A 27,961-nucleotide genomic window follows, 5' to 3' on the forward strand; every position below is an offset into this window, starting at 1 on the left:
ACAAGTAGCAGCGCTACACCCACGCGTCGCCCGATGGCCAAGACACCTACACCGGTCCGGTCGCAACCAAAGCCGATGGCACCAACAACAAACAAAAGAACCAACACAAGAGCCCGATGACTCCAGTCGTCATAATGCGGATCGCAATCAGGCACTGTGGAACCAACGCAAGATAAGGGAATAGAAATAGAGATAGAAATAGAAAAGGATAGGTGAAATAAAGGAAAAGGAAAGGGAACCCCCGAGCGCAAAGGATAACGTAATCTGTGGTAAAAGGGAGCGTTTTGGGAAAGACGGACTTCGACCAAGGCGATATTCAACTCTGGCAACTCGGGTTACCTTTACTGACTTGGTGGTCAGAGGGCTAAGGTATATATCGCCCCGCCGGAGTCACTACAGTAGCTCGCGACGCTAGATCCTAGATCTAATCTAGTGTCAGCAAAATTAATGCCAACTAATTAACTAAATCAAATAAAATAATTAAAAATTAAAACTGTGCAATTATTCACACGTGTGTCCCCCAACCCGGACTACTTTTCATATCCAAATATTTTCCTTTCTTTTCACCCCCCTTTTCAGGTGCGTCTTGCACTACACCTAGCTTCGTTGAAACTTTCAGTCAAGGACGCTAGGCGCGACGCGAATCAAGCTTTGGAGTCCTTAGGTAAATTCAGAACCAGCATCGACGACAAGTTCGACCGGGCCGCCCATCGTCTCAAGGACCTTGAGCAGGCCGCTGGCCGAGAGCCGCAGGAACCGGACCAAGAGCCGCTCCCTACGGGTCGAGAAGGCGACCGTCGATCGAAGAAGGATAAGTCCGCGCGACAGCGGAGTTTCAAGTCGAAGACTTCGAAGAAGAATCTGCGACGCAGGAGCAAGAGTCACTGTAGTGACGAGCCGGAGGGCCGAGATTCCATGGCCGAGTCAAATGGTCTTTCCGAAGATGGTGACGACGGTTCGTCGAACCATGCCGGCGATTCCGAACATCATTCAGAGGAAGGAAACGGAAATTCGCAGGGCAGGAAAATTTCCTCCAGACGGGGCGGGATCACTTCGTCCGCTTCGCGGATAGATAAGGACGCTGAGCCAGAGGACGTCGCTACGCGACGCGGGCCGCGATGGGAGGAGTTGGAGGAGCTGAATCCGACCAACTACCTCTTCAAGAAATTACTTTCGTACCGAACATACCGCTTACGGAACCCGCAGATATATTTGTCAAGTTCCCGGCGGACCGCCGTGCGAAAAATTAGGAGAGATATTCCGCCTAAGGTGAAGAAGGACAACACGTTCACAGGAGAGGACGGGGTCCTTGTGTTGGATTTTTTGGCAAAATCGGTTCAAGAGTTTGATACTCAAGAAATGAACGAGGGGCAAGCGATCCGCTTGTTGCCCGAATTTCTAAGCGGCATCGCCTTGAGACAGTACACTTCGGTGTCTCAGACGGCCGGGTCCCACCACGGAAAGGTATCCGTTTGGCCGGAGGGCGTACAGTGGTTGTTGAGGAGTTTCGCAACCGACGAGGCGATCCGTCAAGCCGTGCTCGCTTTGCGAGAAGTTCAGCAAAGACCGTCTGAAGACGAGATGGAATTTTATATCCGTCTGACGGACGCGAGCAATCGATGTGGAAACGTATATTCGATGGAAGAACAAATGACGATGTTTATTGAAGGACTCGATTCGAGTATCAAGCCAATGGTATCTCAATACCGACAAGACAATCGAGACGTTTCGTTTTTGAGACTAGTTACTTACGCGAAGGCGCATGGCTCGGCGAGCCGCGCTAAGGACAAGAAGACCAAGAAGGTCACGATTCAGACGCCGTCGACGATCAGGGCGGGTAAGAAGCCGAGGGCTTCTAATCCCGGTCGTAGAAGTCAGGGCGCCGTTCACTTAGCCGAAACAATCTCTGCCTCGGATGAACGCGGTGCGCACGGAAGCAGCGAAAATCAGTATGAAGGAGCCTTGGTAGCCGAAGGCAATTTTATTGAGCCATCGGAGGGCTACGGACACGAGGACTACGGGGCAAGCGGGTCGTCAACTTTACCGACGCCCACATACACGACGGAGTCGTTTTCAGAGCCCACCGATCCCGTGATGACGTTTCGGGGGCGCGGCCACACGCCTGCGCCGCGCATTCCGATGGAAGACAAGGGTACGACGTTTCGAAGGCCAGGCTGGATAGGAGGGCCGCAACGTCAAGGAAGGCCGCCGGCCCGTGGAGGACCTAGGCCGCAATATCCCGTCAAGACGCACGGACTCGTGTGCTATCATTGCTATGAAAAGGGGCACGCCGCGCCAACGTGCATTCTTTCCCTCCGGCAAATGCACCGAGTTTTGGAAAATTATGAGGCGTTGTCTCCGATGGAGAGGTTAGGGATACCATCGACGAGTTACCTAAAGGTCAAGAATTGGTTCGATTCATAGACGGCGAGCACGCCGAGTGCTTCAACGCCGAGGCCGAACCAACCCTTCAGAAGGCCCGCCGCGGGGCCCGCGTCGTCGGACGTGAGAAGGAACCCGCAGCGGCAGGAAAACTAGAGAGGGGAATCTCGCATGAGCCGCGAGAGGCACAGGGTCGACGTACTGTGCCCGGGGCTCGGCCCCGTTCCCCGTCTCTAAGGGAAAAGTCAGGCCCCGATGAGGAGGTTGTTGGATTGGTGGATAAGCCCAAAGGGCCAGCTCAAGTCAAGAAAATTTTGAGCCGAGCCCGAGATCATCCTCTGGAAGAAGTTCGAAGACCCTGGTACAGTGTTAAGCGAAGGGAGTGTCCCGAGAAGATTTTGGTTCTTGCGCGAAAAAACTACAAAGTTTACGCGGACATTGGACCAACAGTCGGACTGATGAGCCGGGTGTTGTCTGTATTAGACACCGGCGCGGGACCAAACCTTGTGCGAAGATCGGAACTCCCGGCTGGAATGGAATCTCTAGTGTCCTACGGACCAACCGAAGACATTGGCGACGCGAACAATAGGCCACTCAGGACTCTCGGCACAATTAGAATGCCTGTGAAACTTGGAAAATTTGTGGCCGCAGCCAAGTTTATTGTATGCGAAAAACTAGCAATCTCGCTGATTCTAGGCGCGGACTACTGTGACCGGTTTGTGGAAGCAATTTATCCAAGGAAGAAAACGGTTGAGTTGGCGGATTTCTCGGAGGTTCCGATAGTTAGGCGGTTCTCGACGAGAAAAGGGAAGAAGAATCTCGTCGCGGGAGAGGACGAGAATGATAGAAAGGGGGAGCGAATTTCCCCTAAGGTAAAAGCGGCAAGAGCCACGACTATCGAGCCAGGGACGCAACGCGTCGTGGAATGCACCTCGAAGAGGGCGGGCTTGGTTGTGGTTCAGCCGTACTCGTCGTTGTACGAAAGGCACGGGTTGACGTGCACGAATGGTGTCGTTCAGGTTGAGCCTGACCGGCCATTTCGTTTATTCGTTGCGAATTTTAGGACGTACCCTGTCAGGGTGCAAAAAGGCCAAGTGGTGGCAGAATTATTACCGCACCCGAGAGCCGCGCTCGAGAGCAAAACCACTATTGGTGAAGTTCTCGGAATTCAAGAAAGGAAGAAGGAAAATTTTCCTAATTCCACCAAGACGCCTACGGGCGAGACAAGATGCGAACCGTCGGATCAAGATCGCGAGAACCAGCAAGGAGAACGGGAGGAAAGGCTCTTCGCGACGGCAACGACGAAGCCGGAGCGGCGGATTGAGCCTCCCCCGCCGGACGTGGAGGAACTCGACCTGAGCCACGTACCGGTCCGGCTGCGCGAAAGATTCCGTCGGATGTTGAAAAATATTCCCCCATGTAGGACGGGACCCTCGGCGAGATCAACACCACGGTCCATCGGATTGAACTGGCCCCGGATACATGGCCAATTGCGCAAGCTCCCTACCGAGCCGGTCCAAAGGCTCGGGAGGTCGTGGACGCAGAAGTACAGAAGATGTTAGAAGCAGGAGTCATCAAACCGGCGCAGTCAGAATGGGCATCGCCCGTTTTATTAGTGCCGAAGCCGGACGGATCGATGCGCTTTTGCGTAGACTATCGCCGGTTAAACGCGGTAACGGTAAAGGACACGTACCTTTTACCGCGCAGGGATGAGTGCCTGGACTCGCTTGGTGACACCAAGGTTTTCTCCGCGTTGGACGCGATCTCGGGATATTGGCAGATGCCTATCCCTGAGCGCGACCGCGACAAGACCGCATTTTCGTGTCACTCAGGACTGTATCGCTTCTCAAGAATGCTCTTCGGGCTAACTAACACGCCAGCGACGTTTCAGAGAGCAATGGATATCCTGCTCTCTCCGTTCCGTTGGAAATGCTGTTTGGTGTATCTGGATGACATCATAATTTTTAGCAAGTCATGGGAGGAGCACATCGTGCATGTGGATGAAATACTTTCTGTATTGGAGAAGGCAGGTGTGAAGCTCAAGCTTCGCAAGTGCGAATTTTTCGTCGAAAAGATCAAGTACCTGGGCCATGTCGTTCGGCCAGGTACATTGGAAGTTGACGCTGCGCGAACCGTCGCATTGGAACAAGTGAGGTACCCTCAAACGCAGACCCAGCTCAGGAGCTTCTTGGGACTTTGTAATGTCTACCGCAGATTCGTTCCGCATTATGCGATAATCGCGCATCCTCTCAATCAACTGTTGAAGAAAGGACAACCGGTCCAGTTGGAAGGATTCGACGAACCGTGCGAAAAAGCTTTTCACAAGCTCAAAGACGCTATCTTGGCGCCACCGGTGTTGGCGCTGCCGAAGAAGGACCTACCATACTCGGTAGACACCGATGCAAGCGACTATCAAATCGGCGCTGCATTATTTCAAACGCACCCGGATGCGCAACGTAAACCCATCGGGTTCTTTTCAAGAACGGTATCCGCGGCCGAGAGAAACTATTCTATATCAGAAAAAGAATGTCTAGCGGTAATTTGGGCCGTACAGACTTTAAGACCATATGTATATGGCGAGCACTTCATTGTGCATACCGACCATGCCTCATTGAGGTGGTTGGTGAACGTAACCGACCCCAGCGGGAGATTAATCCGATGGAGGCTCCGCCTCTCGGAATTCGATTTCGAAATCAAGTACAAGAAGGGCAAGGCGAATAGTCAAGCTGATGCCCTGTCAAGATTGCGGACGGCAGGAGAAACCGTCGACGAAATCGACGACGAGATTATTGTGGTTACACCGTGTCCGTTTCCTTGTCTGTGCTTTTACTTGTTGTTCACACAGAGCATGTCGCCGCTTCTACCAAGTGCGGCCGTGCTGCTGGAGCTTAAGTGCTACTGGCAGTGCTGACAAAACCCGAGGAGGAGAGTGCACTAATTATCTCAGCTAGAGAGGTAGTCCACTGTCTGCTTGCCATGCAACCAGACAGTCGACTGTGATCCTGTAGTACCTCTATTATGTAGTACCTCTATTACGTAGTACCACAGTCTGTAGTACCTCTATTCCGTAGTACCACATCCCATGCTGACAATACTGTCCTGTCTGGGTTGAGGTTGCCTACAGTACCAACACTCCCCCTCACCCTCAATCCTGGTCGAGATCCATTCCCATCATCTTCGAGAAACACAAATGCTTCACTGTTGCCAACGGCTTCGTCATAACGTCGGCAACCATTTTGTCGGTGGGTGTGTAGACTAGTTGTACTGTCCCAACCGCGATGTGATGCCTGATGAAATGGTACTTGACATCGATATGTTTCGACCGTTCGTTACAAACTTCATTATTCCCGAGTGCTATTGCCCCTTGATTGTCAGCAAAAATCCAAACAGTGGCTTCCGGCTTTGAACATAAGTCGTTGAATAGTCGACGTAACCATAGTGCCTCACGAACTGCATAGGATGTTGAAACATACTCCGCCTCCACTGTAGACTGCGCCACAATGTCCTGCTTTTTACTGCGCCACGATATAGCTCCCCCTGAACCCACAAACACGTAGCAACTTGTAGACTTCCTCTCGATGCGATCACCCGCAAAATCCGAGTCCGTGTAGCCAGCGAAATCCATTTTGTACTTTCCGTTGTTCTTGTACACTACTCCACAGTTAACGGTGTCTTTCAGATAGCGAAGGACGTGCTTCGCGGCATTCCAATGCATTCGGCGAGGTTCATCCATAAATCGCGACAGAAAGGATGCGGAAAAAGCGATGTCTGGGCGTGTAGTGTTTGCTAAATGTAGTATGGAACCAACCAACTCCTTGTAAGGCACAGACGTCATCTTCTCCAACTCCCCCTCGTCGGTGCCGCACAACGAAGTGGAAACCACACTGGACGGAAGGGGGGTAGTAGCTGGCTTGCAGTCCTGCATTCCAAATTTAGTCACCATTTCCCAAATCATGTGAGGGCTAGACAAGCGAAGCGATCCCATTTCCCGATTACGCTCAATGATTATTCCTAGGAACTTAGTCACTTTCTTTTCCACACGGATCTCCAAGCGCGTTGAGACCTGCGTGACTATGGATTCCAAATCCTTCTTATTCAGGCCTGCCAATAGCATGCCGTCCACGTATACTAACACAAATATCTTGACATCCGATACCCTTTGTATGTAAAGGCTAGAGTCAGACTCCGATTTAAGGAAACCCAAGTCCTGCAGCAGGGTATCTGCGGTGCGATTCCAGGCACGAGACGCCTGTTTGAGACCATAAAGTGCCTTTAGAAGGCGATAAACGAAATGGGGACGCTCCTTGTTGATGAAGCCTTCAGGCTGTTCCATGTAGAGCTCCTCGTCAAGAGTTCCGTTTAGGAAAGCAGCTTTGACGTCGATTTGAAGTAGCGATAAATTCTCTTGCGTTGCCAGTGCTAAAAGGAAGCGTAATGTACTGTACTTGGCCACCGGAGCAAATGTTTCAGCGTAGTCAATCCCATAGCGCTGAGAGAATCCCTTGGCAACTAGACGTGCACGATATCGACTAACGACGTTTTGATCATCGCGCTTCTTGAAGTACACCCATTTGTTTTTCACGGGCTTACCCTGTGCAGGGAGTGGCACAAGCTTCCAAGTATTTTTCCTGTTGAGGTCTGATATCTCACCATCCATTGCCATTTTCCATTGGTCTTTCTCGGGGCCGCTCATGGCCGACTGAAATGTGGTGGGTACAGTAGCATCTTCGTTGCCCAATCTCACATTCAGTGCAATAACGGATGTGTCTGAGAATCGTTCGGGAGGACGGGAAAGGCGGCTCGAGCGACGAAGTTTTGGTTTGTAGTTGAGAGATTCATTATTAGACACGTTGTACTGTACGCCTCCCGCCGGGTCTTCCACAGGGTCGCGAGGGACGTCCGAGGCTTCCTCTCCATTACTATTGGAGTCTGTAAATGAAGGAGTTTGTACGTCATCAGTACTGTATACTTCAACTTCAGCAGAGCTTGAACCTGTCGGGCTAGCATCTTCAGTCTCTTGGGTGTTGTGCGTGATAGTCTCGTCAAACGTCACATCACGTGAAGTGACCACGGTGTTTGAGGATGGGTAGTATACCTTGTAGCTATTTCCTCTGTCGAACCCAACCAGATACCCCACTGTAGCTCTAACATCAAACTTGCCTTTACGCAACTTCTTTGGTACATGGACGAATGCCTTTGACCCGAATTTCCTGATGTGAGCAAGATTGGGCTGCTTCCCGGTTATGACCTCGTACGGTGTCACACCTGTGACGTTACCGGCGTGCGTATACATGCGGTTGCGAAGCCAGCTGGCAGTATTAACTGCCTCGGCCCACAGCATGTCGTGGTTTTTAAGATGTCTAGTAGACATCATGATAGTTCGTGCCATGTCCATGAGGGTACGGTTTAAACGTTCTGCCTTCCCGTTCGACTCTGGAGAGTACGAAGAGGTTACCTCATGCATGGTGCCTCTCTGTGACATCCATTTCTTGAACGGTTTGGACATAAACTCTCCGCCATTGTCTGTCCGCAGTCTTTTCACTTTCACAGGCGCAACTTGGTTAACGTCCGATTCTACTGTTCTCACGGACAAATGCTTGACTTTGTCACCGAACAGAGTTTCGACACCGACTATCATTTCTTTGAGGAACTCACTGGCTTCGCCCTTTCTAGAGATAAATCGGACCATTGACAGCGCACTGGAGTCATCGTAAAGGGTAATGAAATATCGGGCACCACTGAGGGATGGGTGTTTGGTCGGACCGCACAAGTCGGCATGTACTAGGTCTAGCGGTTTTGTGGACCGTTTGTCAACTTCATGCATGGTAGGCCTCACTTGCCGCGTCGATTTCCCAATCATGCAGTCGGTACATGCTTCGGTCTATTCGAGGCAGTCATCCTTGCCGCTGATCTCAATTCCTTTGACTAGCGGTATCGTTTTCTGAATTGTTCCCTTACTAACGTGCCCAAGCCTCTCATGCCAGATCCTCTGGATCTTCGACGCTGTAATAGCGGCGATGGGGATATTGGAACCTTGAGAGCGTGCTGTAGACGCACCACAGGGGAGTAAATCCACCCTGTACAGTCCCTCTGCACATTCATAACCCTTGAAGATGACGTTGGTCTCTCCAGATTTCATCACTTGGCATGTCCCATGACCATTTTTGTCGGTATCGAATAGTACGGCGAGACCAGAACGTCTTAGCTTACTTACGGAAATGAGGTTACACATGAGATTCGGAACTAGCAACACGTCAACCATTTTCACTTTCCGCTTTGCACCTGCGAACGAGACGGAGCAAGGTAGATCACCGATGGCTGCAACATTTGACTTGTTGCCATCACCGACAGAGACGGCTGGGTGCGACGTCGTACGATCCATGTTTACCAGTAGTGATGCATTGTTGGTCATGTGAGATGTCGCTCCGGAGTCGATAAACCAGCTGTCCTTTACCGATTCAACATTACCCTTCTTAGCTGCTGTGCATGCTGAAAGAAAGGTAACATATCCGGTGCCAGCATCACTTTCGTCGTTGTAGATAGAGCCATTCCGGTTTTCTGTACGAGCCTTATTGAATCCTCGGACGTTCCGCCATTTGTCTCCGCCCTTCCTGGGACGATAGTTCTTACTATCAGGATTGTCGAAACATTCGTACTTCTTATGGCCTTTGCGCTTGCAGAAGTGGCAGGCAAAACTGCGCTTTGTTCTCTGCATAGACTGTAATGCAGTTGACTTCTCTGCAGTATCTTCAGTAAAACCTTCCATCTCAACTTCTCGGAGAACCAATTGAGATATGGCCTCTGATATTCCTTTGCCTGTGACTTGGATGACTTCTCTTGAAACCTTGAAATCATCCGATAGGCCTCGTAGAAGGGCTCTCTTTCTTTCTTTTTCTGAAACGATATGTCCTACGGCAGCCAGTTTGTTCTCCATTTCACTCAGTCGATTGAAGTACTTCATTACCTTCTCCCCTGGCTCCATTTTGACGTTCTGATACTTGGACAGGTACGCATCGACTGATGCCTCGGAAATGACACTTTACATGGCTTCCAGTGTGTCCCAAACAACTTTGGGGTCACGCAGACTTATGACCCGGGCGCTTGCAGAGTCATCAATGGTCAACAGTAGGTTAGAGAGCGCCACGTCCTGTCTGCGTTCAAATTTTGCGACGGCTTCCGAACTACCTGTAGATGGCTTTCGCTCTTCTCCTGATACCACGACCCATAGTCCCTTTCCTCCCAATACAATCTCCATTTTCCTCGACCAGAGGAAATAGTTGGAGGACGTCAGCTTCTCAATTCGGTACCTACTGGTATCGACGGTATCCACTTGATCCGCCATACTGTAGCCGAACGAATTGACGTACACAAATTCCAACGGGACACTCGCAGCGGAGAACGGAACCAAAAAGATACAGCGTTAGCGTCGGCCCATAACCTATTGTGGTTACACCGTGTCCGTTTCCTTTTCTGTGCTTTTACTTGTTGTTCACACAGAGCATGTCGCCGCTTCTACCAAGTGCGGCCGTGCTGCTGGAGCTTAAGTGCTACTGGCAGTGCTGACAAAACCCGAGGAGGAGAGTGCACTAATTATCTCAGCTAGAGAGGTGGTCCACTGTCTGCTTGCCATGCAACCAGACAGTCGACTGTGATCCTGTAGTACCTCTATTATGTAGTACCTCTATTACGTAGTACCACAGTCTGTAGTACCTCTATTCCGTAGTACCACATCCCATGCTGACAATACTGTCCTGTCTGGGTTGAGGTTGCCTACAGTACCAACAGAAATCCCATGCTTTATGGCCGAACCGGCCGAGGGTACAGTGGAGGACGAGGACAGTTTCGACGCGTTAGACGACATCCTCGCTCTTGAGGGGGGGACCGCCCCTGATCGCCTCGATCAATTCCAAGCTGTCACTCCGGAGGAGCTCATTCGCGAGCAAGCCGTCGACCCCTTCTGCAACCGCATCAAGGAAGAAATGGACGCCGGAAAGGTGAGCACGTTCAGCATGGAGACCGAGGAACTCGAAGGAACTCTATGCCGTACCGCGGCGGAGTTTGTACAAGTGGTGATACCACAATCGCTAAGGGACCGCGTCCTAGGGTTGAGCCACTACGCAAAATTGGGAGGCCACCCGAGAGGCAGGAAACTTTACAAGACATTGAGAAGATATTTTTATTGGCCCACGATGGCCCTAGACTGCTACGCAGTCGCGAAGAATTGCGCCGCATGTGCGCGGGAAAGGGTGAAGTTAAGAAGAAACACGAAGAAAATGAAGCTGTTCACGCCCAAAGCTCGGCTGGAGTTTGTCGCCATCGACATCCTCGGCGAGCTAATTACAAATAAACGAGGAAATCGGTGTATTCTCGTGATCAGCGATCGATACTCGAAACTGGTACGAACCGTACCGTTGAAGAAGATATCAGCTGCGCACATCGCACAAGCTTTCGTTCACCATTGGGTATTCGTGTACGGACCGCCGGTCAAGCTGCTGTCCGACAATGGAACACAGTTCACGGCCCGGTTCTTTCCGAACGTCTGTCGAATTCTCGCCATACGCAATGTGTTCACAACCACGTACCACCCGCAAGCCAACGGCCAAGTTGAGAGGTTTAACCGCACGCTGACTTCCGCGTTGCGAAAATAATGTTGGAGAGCATCCCGAGAACTGGGACCTATTTAGCGACTCCGTGACGTTCGCATACAAAACGCAAGTTCATCGAACTACGAACATCGCGCCCTTCGAGCTGGTGTTAGCTCGGGCGCCGAGAAGCATTGCGTTACTAGCACATCCAAGTTTGGAAGGATTTAGCTCGAACCGAGCGTACTACCTGAAATGGCAGTCGTGGTTGGAAAGCCTGATAAAAGGCGCTGGTAAGATCTTGCGGAAAGAACAAGCGCGCTACAAGCGAAATTTCGACGCAAGGCTCCGCAAGTCGAAGTATGACATCCCTTCAGGATCCTACGTATTCCTTCGGAAAGAGCAAGGCACGGCCACCGAGCCGAAACATAAGTTGGCACAAGTGGCTACGGGTCCATATCAAGTGAAGGGGTCAACTGAGAATACGGTCGTCATTGCCATCGGCGACCAGGAAGAGCGCGTGTCGCGAGATAGGGTCGAATTAGCCCCTAGTCCCATGGACTACACGCCTATAGTTAGGCTACGACAAGCGCTACAATTTCTCAACCGAGAAGGGGAACGAGAAGAACCCGCCGCGCAAGCGAAGGATAGGACGGATGACGGACCTTTGATAAATCAAGAAGATGCGGGCATCCCGCCCGATCTACAAGAGATGGGAGGTTGGGAAGCGCAGGATCAGGATGAGTCGCTGGCTCTTCAGAAGGGGGACGGACAGTTGGACACGCAGGAAGAAGGAGCCGGGAGTCAGGAGTATGTGATCGACAAGATCGTGGACCACGGCTACGACGGGGAGAAATTAATTCTCAAAGTGAGATCGTATGGGTATACCCTCAAGGACGCAACGTGGGAACCCATTGAGCAATTACCCCGCAGCGCGGCCGTGACGTATTTCCGACGGAAAAGATTGTCCTTGCCCGCGCAGGTCGCGCAAGCTCAATCAGGGTAGTTGTAGTCAAGAAGTTCACATGCCGGCATCAGTGCGACAGTCCGCACTGGGGAGAGTGAGCCGACCCGAGGGAGACGGAAAAGGGAACGATGAGATGGAAAGAGTCAGGTGAGGGGCCCTCCGGTCCCCCACAGACAAGTAGAGCGACGCGTGCCGCGATTTCAAGAATTGATATTTTTTATTGCGGTCCGAAGATAAGGTACTACGCTGTTTAGGAGTGAGCAGGGGTGGCCAAGGTCACGAGAAGTGACGTTCGGACCGGCGATCCACTCCTCACAAAAATGGCGAAGTACGAAAGAGAATGGGAAGGTACTGTACGGTACTCGGAGGAGATGATTCACGACGATTGCTGCATCGCCAAGGTGGAACACAGAAGAGCATCGGGAATTTTTAATTGGAATGTAGGAAGACACTGTATGCTGACGGGGAGACACACGAGGCGCTGGGTACTTAGGGAAATTGCTAATGGCGCACATGAGTCCGTACCAAATATCCAAGCGAACTCACGAACGAGTGAAGGAGGAGCACGATCGTCCCGTGAGGGAAGTCGAAAAAGGGATCGACGTGAGCCGCCTACGGTGCTCACAAGCCAGAGGAGAGAGACGCTATGGCGTGCAGTGAGACCGCGTGTGAATGAAGCCCAGCCTAACTGAGGGGATATCGAGAAGGCCGTCGGTTGCGGCAGACACTGGCCCTCCGTGTTTTCTTTTTGCACGCGCGCAACGCATTTGCTGATCACCGACGATCAGCTACTTGATCTTCGCTTTGTTATTCTCCATTTTGTTTGTCTCTTTTATTTTTGTCTGTTAATGTCAAGGAAACGACCCCGCTCAGCGGAGGTCGATCAGCGAGTCCAAAACGCTCAAAGGAAGGAGTTTTGTCGCGCACCATTTTTTGAACTACGAGCGACCTACTTACTGGCTTGACACTATACCTCCCTACCTTCCCCACTTCTTTGTTTTCGTTCGTGTATTTATTTTGTTTTTGTTTTGTGACGTACAGAACGCGAACCTCTCGTCGCGAACGACGGCGAACAAGATTTGCGACTTCAATCCATTGACGTCTCAAGACCAAGTCAGAACGGCGACTCGACGGTCGTCATCAAGTAATCATGCGGTGTGTTACACCGAGAAGGAGTGCTTGTTGTTTTGTTTTGTCATTTTCTTTTTTTGAATGCCCAAGGACGTCAAGCGACGAGATTCCGTACGCCGACTGCGTATACAGTACCGCGAGACTAGAACGAGAAGTATCAGAAGGCGGCAGGATGCAGAGTCGCCGACCAGCACGCAGGACGCTGCTTACAGCGTCAGACGACGACGTCGTCGAGCTCTTCCCAAGCGTGTCGGATGTGTTCCAAAGGTCAAGAAGTCGAGCGACCTGATGTAGGGAGCTCTCTGTCTCTCCGCGGCACGTTACATATTTTCCTGCTACCGTTTCTACCCCCCTGTATTTTTTATTTTTTGTCGGTTCCTTTGCTTGTTTATTTTATTTCTGGCAAAGGCGGAACATAACTTCGCACCGCGACGTCAACACGAAGGACGAGGAGGACCGAAAAGACATCGATCTCGACGAGCGGGACCCAAGCAGAATGCGAGGAGCGAATTACAAGTCCTTTCCGCGAAGAACCATCAGTCGTGCTCGCGATCGAACTCTCTTGAGCAAGCCAGAGCAACCGTGGGAGAGAATGCCTCTCGAGGCGGGGATCATCGGTGGGTTTATGAGCGAGGAAACAAGATGTGACCAATCACCCTCGTCCCGGAGGAAAGGTGATATCAGGTTTTTGACACGGAGGACGCCCCGTGTCATCGCGTAAGCAACAGGATATTGGCAAGGGAATTGAAAGCATGCGTCCCGAGGAGACTTATATTAAGTCGTAAGAGCATAACGGTGTGGTTCTTTCAGGCGAAAGAAAATAGACAGTTAGAGGAGGAAAGGGGTACATGTCGGCGACGTGCAAGAGAATGGGCCGCATCCCTGGAAAAGGTCCAAGAGCAGACTTAGAGGCAGTTGCGGATGTTGGCTGCGTGAACCGGGGAGATATCCGGTATGGACGGCGTAGAGGAAATGGCTGAGAAACGGCGAGCCTCATTGATTTAATGCCGTGAACAACTGTCCCTGGCATGCTCGATTAGGAGACGGAATTTGTCGTGACGAAGCTGGGACACACGTAGCAACGTGTGCAGGTGTACTGCTGGTTCCGAGCGCCGACGGGGGGTGCTTGAAAGTGTTGTTTTCGAGGCGGCGCGATTGACCCTCAAAATGGCGACCGACGATTCCTGCTAAGACCACCGGTACCCTCGATACCGCCGACAAGTCTCATACGAAGCAACTACTGACGAGGAGACGACCGCCATTTCACATGGACTCAATCTGAGCGGTGCAATCACGTGTAATTCGTGCCATAACAGGTAATCCGCAGTTTATCCCTTGAAATTGCAGAGAGAGAGAGAAAAAGAGGTCCGGATCACCGCGCACCCTCCCCCATGTTTCGCGAATGAGGGGAAGTAACGGGAGGGAACATTGGAATGACAAAGGACTACATAGAATGACGAATGTGCGAAGTCCCCCGCGCGTATTGAGGAGCCAACGCGATGGCAATGACCACCGCTACTGTACTCACCAGAATGCTCCGAGGAATGGGCAAGGAGAGACCGCCGTACGGACAGTCACTGTGAACCGATCGCTGGAAAGTCAAGGAGACAACTCGGACAACGATACACTGTCGTCTCTCCTCAGTTATCTAATGTGTCCTGGTCTGCCGGGCACGAGGGTTGCACATCGATGATGAGTTACGCCGTACGGACAAACACCACCACCGTAACAAGTCAGCCCATTCGTGCTCACCCGTCCACAGCCGGAGCCCGGCCTATCTCAAAGTTGCAACGCAAATTACAAGCAAATTGCTCATCGAGCCAAGGAAAGCAAAGCATTGTAAGAATGACTGTGTCACATGAGGCTGTCGTCCTACGAGGGGTTGAAGACACATTTTTCGAGGGATGAATTTTGGGACGTCGAAGGGTCCTTCTTACATTTACGCGGATGATGCGTAGTTGAGGGAGGCAATGTTCACGCCATGCCCACTGGGCAAGTACACTTTTACGATCATGCGCGGTACTTCGGAGACGGGGAAGCGTTATGCTCATCCCCTTGGCAGTGACGATACAAACCCGATCCTCGACGACAGCGACGTACGAAGGAGAAAAGAGGAGGTCAGTCCCGCCGACGATCGTAATACACATAGCCTTTTCGTTTATTTTTGATGCGTAGCTACCTGGACAAGCACCCGTACGCGTGCTAAAAAGGATCGAGTCGACACGCGGAGTCGACTCTCACAAAATCATCCCCGCTGAGGAACCAGTAAGACAGGTTGGCAAGGAGGTGCGGAACTAACGCAGCGACACACTGTATCACGGAAAGCTGATGAACGGAAAAAGAGAAGGAGTGAGGGATTGAGGGAAGATGCCACCGCCGTCGGCGGGGCGCAGGCAGAAAAATAAGGAGGAGGAGATTGTACCTGATGACTTTGTATAGACGTCGATGACGTCAGGATAGGGATTGATCGGGATCATTAGACAATCCGAGAACCGCAGAAGAGGTAATCACGTGTTGGAGAGCTGGGACATTGTCTCGTAGAGGCGTGAAAATAGACATCGGGAAAGCCTGAAGGCTAAGAAAGATGGGGGCATTTCGGAAGGCGGTGAGAGGTCCGTGGGCCGATCAATGAAAAAAAAGAGGGCATGACTCCCCAGCCGGCGGTCTTGTGGATTAGCAAAGGAAAAGAGAAGGTAATAGGGGATGTGCAACTGCAGTAGCAGAGGTGCACGAACATGGATAAGAGGAGGGAGACAGTAACGAGGAAAAGAGAAGGAAAGTGGAGAGAAGAAAATGCAACCGCACGACCACGGGGCGGAGTGTGACACAGGATGGAGGGAGGAATGGCGATGCGAGCCAACCAATCGTAAGACCAAATAGCTTGAAGCGGGATTTGTCCTGGAAGCATACCGGCGCCGTCGGCGAACGAGTAAGCAATGTCATCGAAGGCGCATACATCGATCACTGAGAACCATTTAGCGGAATCGAAAAGCTCAGGATTAAGGCGCATGGCCTTATCGTGGAGCTCCGACGTTGCAGGGTATCGACGCGAGGACGGAGTGTTAGGACCGAAATCGATGTGGGCAACACGGCCGGCATGTTGGGGATCAGGGGGAAATCGAGGGATGGAAGGAAGACTTAGAGGGTCGTGGGAAGTGGAAGAAAAGCCTACGCCGTGGCGCTTGCGTTTGGTACCACCACTCGAATGGCTTGGGGACGAAGGAAACATGCGGCCCGTCTTGCTCTTGCACTTTCACCGATTACCGGACACGGCGGTGTAGGGTTATGAGAGAAACGGCGAGGAGAATATACGATGGCGGAGCGGCGTACAAGAGCGCTCGGAAGGCGGATATGTAGTGCAACACGCACCTGAAAAGGGGGGTGAAAAGAAAGGAAAATATTTGGATATGAAAAGTAGTCCGGGTTGGGGGACACACGTGTGAATAATTGCACAGTTTTAATTTTTAATTATTTTATTTAGTTAATTAGTTGGCATTAATTTTGCTGACACTAGATTAGATTTAGGATCTAGCGCCGCGAGCCACTGTAGTGGCTCCGGCGGGGCGATATATACCTTAGCCCCCTGACGACCAAGTCAGTAAAGGTAACCCGAGTTGCCAGAGTTGAATGTCGCCTTGGTCGAAGTCCGTCTCTACCAAGACGCTCCCTTTTACCTAAGCCTACGGCATCCTTTGCGCTCGGGGGTTCCCTTTCTTTTTCCTTTATTTTCCTGTTCTTTTCTATCTCTACCTCTATTTTTCCCTTAATTGTGTTGGTTCCACTGGAGTTGGTTGCGACCGATCCGGTGTAGGTGTTTTAGCCATCGGGCAACACTTCGGTAGTAGCGTTGCTACGCGGTTACGATCCCGTCGGGTAGTGCTGAACAAGCCCCCGTCGAAGACCTTGAATTATACCCAAGGTGCTGAAGACGCTCGTCGAGCATTGGTCTTACAACCCAGCGAACTGCGGTTACATCCTCGTAGACAAGCCCAACCCGCACTCGTCGAGCACTCAAGTCTTCACAAGTCTCTACCACCATTTTCCTCCCGGGCCGGGCATCTTTCCTTACCCCCCCCCCGTCGGAGTTGAGCTACCGTGGGCCGCAAGCCCACATAAGGGGAAAGGGAGTCTCGAACGCTCCGTAGCGCGTGCAATCGGCAGTTGTTGTTGTTGCTGTTGTTTTCTTCTTTTTGTTTGACCGTCGGACTGTGTTCGCGGCCCGCCACACACACTGCACTACACCCACTCGCCTTTAACCACGCTTATGACCATGGCGATCAAGTCTTAGTCTGGCGTGGGAAGTCGTGAATCACCGCGTTGGCGAGTGGCTCGGCCCCCTTTACGGTTCTCGGTATGGACGCCAGCATGAAACTTGAGTACATACTGGATGTCAAAGTCGGTGCTGCTCGCCCATTCAATATTGCCCATGTCAAGCGCTACATTGTCCCAGTGGGTGTCGCCCATTCTTTTTTCGCTGAGCTCCATCGTGGTCTTTTGCACTTCTCGTCTCGGGATGATGACGATGGCTACGTTCATTTAACCGAAGTCATCCATCCAAACAATCCCCGAGCAACATCTTCGAACATTTCCCTAGCCAACTGTGATGAGGTTCGCGGGCTACTGAACCGTTGGACGTTTAGCGTCATCCTGCGAGAAGGGGTTCCGCCCAACGGTATTGTGCTTCCAGGTCGCCTCCTGCTTGCAATCAAGTCCGCAGAAGACGGTCAAATCAAATTCAAGGCGCCGTACGTAATAGACGGACATCGAGATCGCATGGAGGCTCCCATGGTGAACAGTGCGGCGACCATACAGCTGCAATTCATTCTCCTGCTGCTCGCCTTCACTGCAATTCATGACTTCGATATCTGGTCTTCGGATGTTCACCAAGCATACCTCCACTCCGCCAGACCGCTTTCTCGAGAGCTCTTCATCACCAAGCTCGTCCCGGAATTCGAGCTACACCTGATCACTGCATTTATTTTAGACCAGATTATTTACGAACCTAATTTGTAAGGCTTCACCGTAAATAATCTGGTCCAAGCCATTTTTGAATCTACATTATTAAGGGGGTTGTTCATAAATAGGCAGGACCAGATTATTTTTTCAGTTCAATATTAAGCGCGATAGGATTACAGCCCAATGCAATTTATTGTCTCTACTCGACTGGCTGACCATTCAAGTGATTGCGGTTCCTTGCGGAAATGGCCTGTAGGTTCGAAAACAGCTGTTTCTCTTCGCAGACGCCGTTGACATTCATCGTCATTCCAGTTTGTATCATTGCCTTACGCGCGTACGACAAACCATTTTTCTCTCTTTGCGCATTGACGTCCGGAATCGCGTCTGATGCCAAATTCAAGAAAAACACTTCCCAGGGTTATCTAGTTTTCTGCTCGCACCCCCTTTGCTCCCTATCCACTCGCCCTTGACATCAAACCAACCTTATATTCGTCCCACTGCTTTCTCCATGCATCCTTAATTTTGGAGATAACAAACGAACCGGCAGGCTGCTCCATGTCAGTCTTATTTGCAGGCAACTTGCGTAACTCCGTATAGATTTCCCGCAGAAGCTTTAAAACTGCGTTCGTCTCATTATGACCGGAACAGTTGTCCACACATAAAATTCGCTTTCTGCCGAAATTATCCTTCTTAATAGCCCTCGGTTCCGACAGACACGCCTGAGACACGCTGTTGTCCATCCACCCCTTTGTAGTGCAATGCGCCTGTCAGGCAGAGACCGAGGTCCGATGGTCGAACGAAAATAACAAAAAGAACAAAAGCAACAACTGCGGATGGCGCAGAGCTACGGAGCGTCCGACTCTTCTTTCTCCGTTTAAACGAGCTTGCGAATCGTAGTAGCTCAGATTCATGATGAGGGTGGGGCACAGAGATATAGCCCGTCCCGGGATCGTTCTAGTAGAGACTTGCGAAGAGAATTGCTCGACGAGTGTGGGGAGGGGCGTGTACGTAGGGTACCCCGGTTCCACTGGGTTGTAAAACCAATGCTCGTTGAGCTTCTTCGACACCTTGTAACGCGACAAGGCTTTCATCGGGGGCGTCGCAACGCAGCCCGACGGGATGAAATGAAAGTAGCAGCGCCACACCAATGTGCCGCCCGATGGCTCGAAACACCTTCACCGGTTCGGTCGCAACCAATACCGATGATTCTAACACTGAATTATACGCACGCAAAGCCCTTCGAGGTAGAAGTCGTTGCAACTGGCTCCGTCGTAAATAGGTCACTGTAGCAGCGCTACGACAACGTGTCGCCCGATGGCAAGGACACCTACACCGGTTCGGTCGCTACCAATACCGATGGTACTAACACAATATAAGGGAAATAGGTAGAATCAGAAATAGAAAAGGATAGGGAAATTAAGGAAAAAGAAAGGGAACCCCCGAGCGCAAAGTATAAACAAATCTGTAGTAGAAGGGAATGTCTTGTAAAAGACGGACTTCGACCAAGGCGATATCAGACTCTGGCCTCTCGGGTTACCTTTACCGACTTGGTGGTCAGTGGGCAAAGATATAGATCGCCCCACTGGAGCCACTACAGTAGCTCGCGGCGCTAGATTCTAAATCTAATCTAATGTCAGCCAAAACAATGCCAACTAATTAACTAAATAAAATAAAATAAATAAAATAACAACTGTGCAAATATTCACACGTGTGTCCCGCCAATCCTGGACTACAGTATTCACATTCCACCTTAGTTTCTTTTCCCTTCACCCCCTTGGGCAACCCCTTATTGCACTACACCCTTCCTTCCAGACCGGTAGCACACGCCAGGTACGTTATCTTCCACTGCTCTAATAGTGTACGAGGAGTTTGGATTTTGAAGCACCAGCATAGGTGGCGCGATGCTTGCCTGCAGCCCGCCTGAGATTCGTACCATCATGGTAATACCCTCGTCGCCAGAGACGACATCAGAATATTTAACTTTCTCATCTCCAAGAAAGCCAACTGTCCTGCCATTGTCCATGTTAAATACAAGGTGCGTCTCGTCGGCATTCTCTACTAGATCTTCATTTAGGTCGCCGGACTGGAAACCTCTCTTCAATGTCCCTAGGTGGAAGGCAACTGTTTTTCAATAATTAGTTGCTTTTCGGGGCTAACGGCAAGACTGCCCGCCTGACGACGAATTACATGTCCTTGCAAATCCGTAAATGTCCGCACCCAACGAATCGTTATCTTGTCGACAACGGGGTTACCGTCAATGAAATTTGAAGATGCAAACAAGGCGTCACTCTCTGCATTGTGTATGAAATACGTTGCGGCACATGCCAGGAAATAAGGGCTTAGTTTAACAGTCAGCGCGTGCAATCGATCAATTTCTACCCGGAGTGCAGAGTATAAAGCTACGACCCACGCGGCTTTTTCGGATCCTCTCCCAGACATTGCTTTCAAGATTACCCATTTGAGACCGTAGTGTGTAACAGCTGATAAATTCCCAAGGCCCCTTCCCGACTGTGATAGTTCCATTACGTTCTCTGTATCATTCCACTAGTGGACGGCTTTAGCATGATTGGCTTTGTAAGAACCCGTAAATAGATAAAAAATATGCGAATGGCCTTCGGCGCGAGCTTCTTCTCTCCGTGTTTGTTCAACTCTTCCACCACCCACTTCAGTACCAAGCGGCGCAGTGCTATCGTAAAATCTGAATGCGGTTTGCGCCTGTTAACCACAATTGAAGGGATTAAATACGCCTTGCCTAGGATTAAGCCGTAAGCGATCCAGTCTGCTACGCATGGCCGCACGCTGATAGCAGCTTTTCCAATCCATATGTTTAGATTATCGCAACACCGTTCTATAGGAACTAGTGTTCGGTCCTATAGTATTGCATTAAGACTAGTTTTCTCTCTTTTCAATTTCAATTTTTCGGCATATTTCTTTCAAATTAAGATCCCCTCACAGCCACTATCCACGAGGATGCTACATGAGAGGTTTGCGGTTGTACTTCGTACCCTCCCCATGTAGACTAATAGGCTTTGTCTCTGTGGTATTCTCCTTTTCTTGTAAGGTGCAAATGCACATAGTTTCACTTTACTATATTCTCTACTGGATACCTCTGATCTAAGATCTTCCTTTTGTGCTTTTCGTATTTTCGGACTTTTTGTGTGTTTGATTTGTTTTCTTACGCAAAACGGCAGTTACTCAATTTTCCACTGATGTGCTGAGACCCTTCAGCGAAACCACTCGGTTTTCTTATGAGGATATATGCCTTGTTGTTCATGTAAGGCCTGTTGTAATTACAATTAATTGCAAATTACTAACTGTCAGCGGAATATCATAAATTTCCAAGAGGTACTGTATTGTCCGGGGACTAACCCCGGGACAGTGGTCCCTTAATAGTGGACCCGATTGGTCCGTATGGTGACAAGTGTGACACGTGGGAAATCTCCCGCTGAAGGTTGATGTACATTCAGGTGGAAGATGTTTTTCCCGCGTTTACAAGAGGGCAGAACAGGACAACAAGAAAATAAAGGATACGCCACCTTTGCATTCCGACTCAACGGCTCTCGCCCTTTCGCCCAGTACACACCGCATAAACAAAAATAATCCCTCGTCCTTTGCCTTTCCCCTCCCCTTCGCACGCCGCCCCTTTCCACTGCCAACATGGTACTCTTGTGAAGCGTTGACAAAGAAGACGGCTCCCTGTCACAGTTTGACTGGTCGAAGCCTGCCGACGTCCAGAAGTTCTTCTTTGTCTTCGATAATGATGCCACCTCTGGCAAGTCGGACGAAGAAAGGGTATGTGAAATCCTTCGCTACCTGGAGGGAGATGCATTCGACTTCTTCTATCAAGCATTCGTCATGAACGGAGACATCAGTGCAGATGGCTCCGACTACCAGAAGGTCAAGAAGGCCTTGGTCAAGCGGTTCGCCCCGGTTGAATCGCCTGAAGATGTGATTCGGGACGCGATGGCCGCTCGCCTTTCTTTCGGGTACCTCAGTGGATCCCTTCAAAACTCAGACCGTCTCTACGAGAAGGCGGGATTCATCGACGAGGCGAAGTTTGGATTGCTTCGCAACGCTGTGATTGAACATCTCAAGTTGGCCCAATTGGCCATCTATCGGGATGCAAAGACCTACAAAGCCCTATTCAATGCGGTCATGAACTTCTGCTCTGGTCGCTACGTCTTTCAAGCGGCGGCGAACTCCATGAGTAGTTCGCGCTACAACGCGTTGGAGAGCTCGCAAGGTATGTACGAGCCGAGAGGTCAAGTTGGATCGGAAAGGGTCATGATGCTGTCAAACGCTCCCTTGTCTTCACTCGAGACGAACGTTGACGCTTTAAGGAATCAGCTTGCCGACCTTTCCCTCATGGTCAAGAAGAACCAGTCGAGGAATGAGGAAACACCGTTCTGCCCCGTCCAGGATCGTACCTGTTCATATTGCAAGCGCCCGGGTCATGGCTCTAATAGATGCGATGCGAATCCGCATAGGGACACGAAATTCGCTCGTTGCGGAACATTTGGTCATTCGGGAACAAGCAGTTGGCCTCGAATTGGACCGCAGAGGGGAGGTAGTAGCTCCTACTCTCCTAAAAAGACTCAAGCCGGTGCTACCGTGTCGAAGACACTAGGCGGCTCCGCAGGAAATCAAGTGAGTGTCGTGACGCACGACGAACTCCTCGCTGATGAGGAGTTAGTGGCATCACTCAAGAGAAACGCCGATGGAGAGCCGGTGGCCAAGACGCGAAAGGATGGTGGCGGTGAGCCAATCTCGTCCCTCCTCAACCCGCGTAAGTACTGGACCCCGAACCCCATGCGGAAACCTCCTAAGCCTGGCCGTCGAACAAGAAAGAAGAGGACGAGTAAGAAGAATGCCGTCCAAGAGCACTTCGGAAAGTACGATGTGGTCTCTTTCCTCACGAACACCCCCTCTGGTTTGAGTTTCGGTCAACTGCTTCGAGGAGATGGCGACGAGGCCAAGAAAGAGATCCGTCGTTTCTTCAACAGTCGCCCTAGACGCCCCGTAGCCGCTTTGATCGGTACTCTGCCGAAATGTCTGAAAGTAGTTTCGTTACAAGTCTACGGAACACAAATGAGGGCTTTGCTAGACTCAGGAGCAATCCCTAATGCTGTGAATGCTTCTGTGGCATCTAAGCTCTCTCTGTCTCCAAAGCCGACCTCGACGAAGATATCGGTCGCCAATGGGAAAAGACAACCTGCCTGGGTTCCATCGAGGACGTTCCCGCTTCGTTCAACGGCACTGTTAACTTGAAAGATCCCCGGTTGACATGTTAATCGGGTATTCAACTCTCGAAGAACTTCAAGCCTGCATCGACCTAGGTCACCAATCTGTTAAAATGGTGATTGGAAACAAAACCATGATAATGAGTTTGGAGTTGGACCAAGTAAGTCTTATCGTGGCAGGTTCGGAGACGGATAGTGAAGACTTTACTTCTGATGTTGAGTCGCTCGCCTGAGAAAGTTCGTCGGAAGAAGAGACCTATGTGGTCGCCATCCTTGGCGATGACCCGTTCGAGCAAGACGCGACTGTGGACGGAGCGATGAAAGAAAAGGATGAAACAGAGTCACCCAATTCCAATGCCGTCAACGAGACAGTTAGAATTCTTCGTGAGAGACTTGCTCATCTCGACAATGAAGCTCGAAGCATCGTCGAGACCGCATTAATGGATAAGAGTATTGTCGGCACATCTCTCGACGACCTTCGGCCTGCAGAAGTCCCAATTAAGAATCATTTCGAGTTAGATGATACGAATCCAATCGACCACTCGGCATGGAGAATAGCTCCGTTGCATATATGCAACGATGTATATATGTCGAGCTCTTTCCGCACAATTTCGTTATAACGAAATTGTGCGGAAAGAGCTCGACAGAATGCTGGAAGCAGGAATCATCACCCCTCCCAGCTCCGCATGGTCCTTCCCGGTGGTCCTCGTATCCAAAACGATGGTAATCCGCGCTTCTGTGTTGATTGACAGAGACTGAACCAGAGGATGAAGGCAGACCGACGGCCTTTGCCAAAAACCCAGCAGATATTTGACGAATTGGAAGGAAGTGCGTACTTCACTTGTCTAGATTTGTTCAGAGGTTACTGGCAATTCGGATGGCACAACAATGCAATGAAAATACTACTTTTGTCTGCCGCCCGGGACGTATAAGGTCGAAGATATGCCCTTTAGATTGATGAATGCGCTTTCAACATTTCAAAGAATGATGGATACAATCCTTCCAGGAGTGTCGTTTGTGCGTGTACACCACGATGAAGTTGTAGTGTTCTCCAAGAATCTAGAAAAACATCTTCGGCACCTGCAGCAATTATTGGATGTGATTGATGAGGCTGGTCCTAAGCTTAAGTTGACGAAGTGTAACTTCGCCCAAGCGAAGATCAAGTTGATTGGTCATATTGTCGACAAGAGCGGGATTGATGTAGACCTGGGCAAGTTCGAAGAAATCCGGAATGCACCGATCCCGACCACTACGACAGAACTTAAGAGTTTTCTCGGGTTAGCAAGCTACTACCGTCGCTTCATTTACAAGTTTGCCGATATCGCTGCTATACTCTTTGCGGCTACATCCGGAAATGCCCGATTGAAATGGACGGGAGAAATTCCAGAAGCCTTTCAGGAACTACGTATTAAGTTGACTTCCCCGCCCGTCTTGGCTTATCCAGACTTCGAGAAGCCCTTCATCGTTGAGACAGATGCGTCCTCGGTCTCCGTCGGAGCTGTCTTGGCTCAAAAGACCATCCAGTACGCAAGTCGTTCTATGAATACATCTGAGCGCAAGTACTCCGCTTGTGAGCGTGAGTCGCTTGCGGTCATCTTTTCTTTGAAGAAATTTCTTGTTTATGTGCTTTCGTCTACACCTTTCAAATTCATTACTGTTCACCAGGCTCTTAGTTAGGCCTTTCGCGAGAAGGACATCCACGGTCGTTTGGTTCGTTGGCTAGACTTCTAGCTGAGTACGACTTCACCGTGTAATATCGTCGTGGCTCGGCAAATAGTGCAGCTGACTATCTTTCTCGTATTCAGCCCGAAAACGGAGGCGACTCTATTGGCCTAGAAGAGGGAGGACTTGCCTTGGCCATAACCACCCCAGTCTACTCTACAGGAGATCTAGAAGAGTCTTGTGGAGACATCCTGTCATATCTGCAAGGCGAAACTCCGGTTGGGTTGGATGACCGCAGGAAATCTCGCATGAAGACTAATGCGAAGAACTTTCTTGTGTGGGAGTCTAAGACTTTCCGTCGTACCATTCATGGTCTTCGTGTTGTTATCCCAATATCCTATCGTGAGAAGATACTGAAGGGTTTCCATGAAGACATTGGGCATTGGGACTTGAAGACTACTCGTCAATTTGTCACAGAAAGGTACTGGTGGCCGACCGTTTATATGGACGTCAGAGACTACGTGAAGAGTGGTGACGGGTGTCAGATGGCACGCCCGATTCTCAAGTACAAAAATACTTTGCGCTTTCCTATTTCAAGCTTGTTTGATGTTTTCTGTGTTGACTTTGGCGGCCCCTTCCCTGCCACCTCGTTCGGAAAACGCTTCTTGTTAGTTGCTGTCGAACATCTGACAGGATGGCCAATTGCGATAGCCACCGCTGATAGTACTGCTCAAGTGGTTCTTGACTTCGTCAAGAGAGAAATTATGTACTCATTTGGCCCCCCGCAGACCATTGTCCCTGACAATGTAACTAGCTTCACAGCCTCAGCCGTTTTAGCTTCATGGCTCGGCACGGCATCACGTGGCGCACAGTTCTCGCCTACGCTTCCATGTCTAATGGTAGAGCGGAGAGAATGGTCGGAACGTTGAAGGCTGCCGTTCGAAAAACAGTTCCGGAGACTGGAATGGAGTGGGACAAAACACTCACTCAAGTTCTATATGGATGTTGCCGACGCCCCCTGAGAAATGGCGCGCCGCCTTTCGAATTAATGTATGGGGCCCCACCTCGGATGGACCCCGGCGTCGAGATGGGCGCAAGTGTAGTTGTTCCCTACTCAGACGTTCATCGTTATTTGGAACTCCTAGCTGGGTCTCTTCCACGGGCAATCCGCTCAGGAGCTTCAGCAGAGAAGAAGATTGTTGTTGCGTCCTCTCACTTCTTCCAAGAGGGAGATGAAGTGCTCGTGGCCCAAGGGACCGCTTTCGGGGACACAAAATGGCCTGCATTCGTATCAAAGCTGTACAGACCCTGCAGAATCCTGGAATTACGTCATTCTTGCTATGTGTGAAGGTCTCGTAATGGCCTAATATCGAGGCAACCTATTCATGCTCGCTGACTCGTACCCTACCGTGGGAGGAAGGACGAACGGCCCACCATGGCGTGAGGATAACTCCGTTCTGTAGTAGAATGATTAAGTGCATTAACGCTGAACAATAAGCATGACGCATGAACCCCTTTAATGCAATTAGAACCTAGAAACTAGAAGGGAAACCACTGCATACAACACAGAACGCAACTTGGCTACTTTGATTTGCTGCGTTTAGGATGAATCTTTCGACGTTTGCGTCGATTGTTTGTGGATGCATGTACAAGACAAACCTCTTGCATCTCGTGAATCTCCAGCAAACGAACCCCATCACCAAAACAGAGCTGATGGGCTTCCAGGGAAAACGTGAGCGGATATGGTTCCATGTGGCCCAATATGATTCGCTCGGTCAATGATACACACACGCTATGCAGCTTGTTTGTGCTTCCTTCAAGCGTGGCGACAGACAATCCTGAGCGGATATTCAAAAGTCTGTCTAGAGTCGGTATCGATCCGAATGGATGCTTGAGTGCCAACTCGTTTTGCTTGAGATGCTTATTGGCGCCCTTCAGATTGCGATTACGGCGAGGGAGCCTGTCATGCTGCACAAACGAGGAGGAGTGGTCTCTAAAGTGCCCCCAGTAGTGGGAAGCTAATCGAGGGGCACCAAGAAGATGTATAAAGTTGCATATAGCCGCCGGAATGCAAAGATTCGTCTTGTCCTGATATGGCGTTCCACCCAGACGTTTTAAATGGACCAAAGATGCGGAAGAACTCGCAGGTCGTGCACCAGACACAGACATCGGCAGAGAACGCCCTGGATTCTTCTGACGCCACGCATCGATGACAAGGTAGGCTGAAATTTGATATCGGCCATTAACGTAGAAAGTTGAGTTGGAGAGAACGTGCTCAGAAGATTGATCACCACCACAGACTTGAAGAGTGTAGAGAAGAATGGCATGCTTCGACTTGTCCTGATAGCTGACCGCGTTGTACTTGTCGTCCTCAAAACAGATTGACGCGATATCTCACGACTCCTCGTCAATAGATCATAGGTGCGAGCATCATTGAGTGACTCTGTTATACCAATGCGGGAAAGTTCATCCATAAGAATTCTGCGGTCTCCTCTCACGCCTAAATGGATCAGGATATGTCGTCCGAAGAGCCGCACCATCTCGGTCTGGTCGAGGTCACATCTCCTGAGCTGCAACCCAACCCAAACGTGGTACGGGTACCGCTGAGTGCCTTCAGTGCTCTTAGAGAACTTCTTAATATCTCTTCTTTTCGATAATTTCCACACCATAGTCTCCCGAGCATCTTGCTCCTCACGCGAAAGCCGAGCTGCCTTCGTCGCTATTTGCTTCCGCGGAGCTTTGCCGCCCGTGCTCCGACGCGCGGTTTGCCTCGCCTTCGCCATACCAGTGAGATCCTTTTGCGGGGGCCAGACTCGGGGATTGAAACTCCACCTGAGCACTGCCACACACGCAAGCAGACCAAGTATCTCTGGTAAAGAAGAGCTCGAATTGCTATTCCGGCTGGGCAAGGTCTTCGCGGGAATAATGAAAAAGTTACAGTTAGTATGTGCACTCAAGTTGTGCGAACAATGGATTAATGGTTTAATGTTAGAGAAAAATACTTACAGTGAGGCCCCAGGTGCACACGAGGCAACATGGAG

General features: G+C 50.5%; 2 protein-coding genes across 2 annotated transcripts; one reads left to right on the plus strand and one right to left on the minus strand.

The window, feature by feature from the left end:
* Positions 1–24,200: 24,200 nt before the first annotated feature.
* Positions 24,201–25,849, plus strand: CHC_T00002183001 (hypothetical protein). The gene is made up of 2 exons (XM_005713155.1): positions 24,201–24,848; positions 25,331–25,849. Exons 1-2 carry the CDS (start codon positions 24,201–24,203, stop codon positions 25,847–25,849), a joined length of 1,167 nt encoding a protein of 388 aa, XP_005713212.1.
* A 1,185-nt stretch (positions 25,850–27,034) lies between these two features.
* On the minus strand, positions 27,035–27,703 carry CHC_T00002184001 (hypothetical protein). The gene has a single exon (XM_005713156.1). The coding sequence runs from the start codon at positions 27,701–27,703 to the stop codon at positions 27,035–27,037; it is 669 nt and encodes a 222-aa protein (XP_005713213.1).
* Between the last annotated feature and the right edge of the window lie 258 nt (positions 27,704–27,961).

Source organism: Chondrus crispus, genomic scaffold, assembly GCF_000350225.1.
Source record: "Chondrus crispus Stackhouse genomic scaffold, scaffold_129, whole genome shotgun sequence".
NCBI lineage: Eukaryota > Rhodophyta > Florideophyceae > Gigartinales > Gigartinaceae > Chondrus > Chondrus crispus.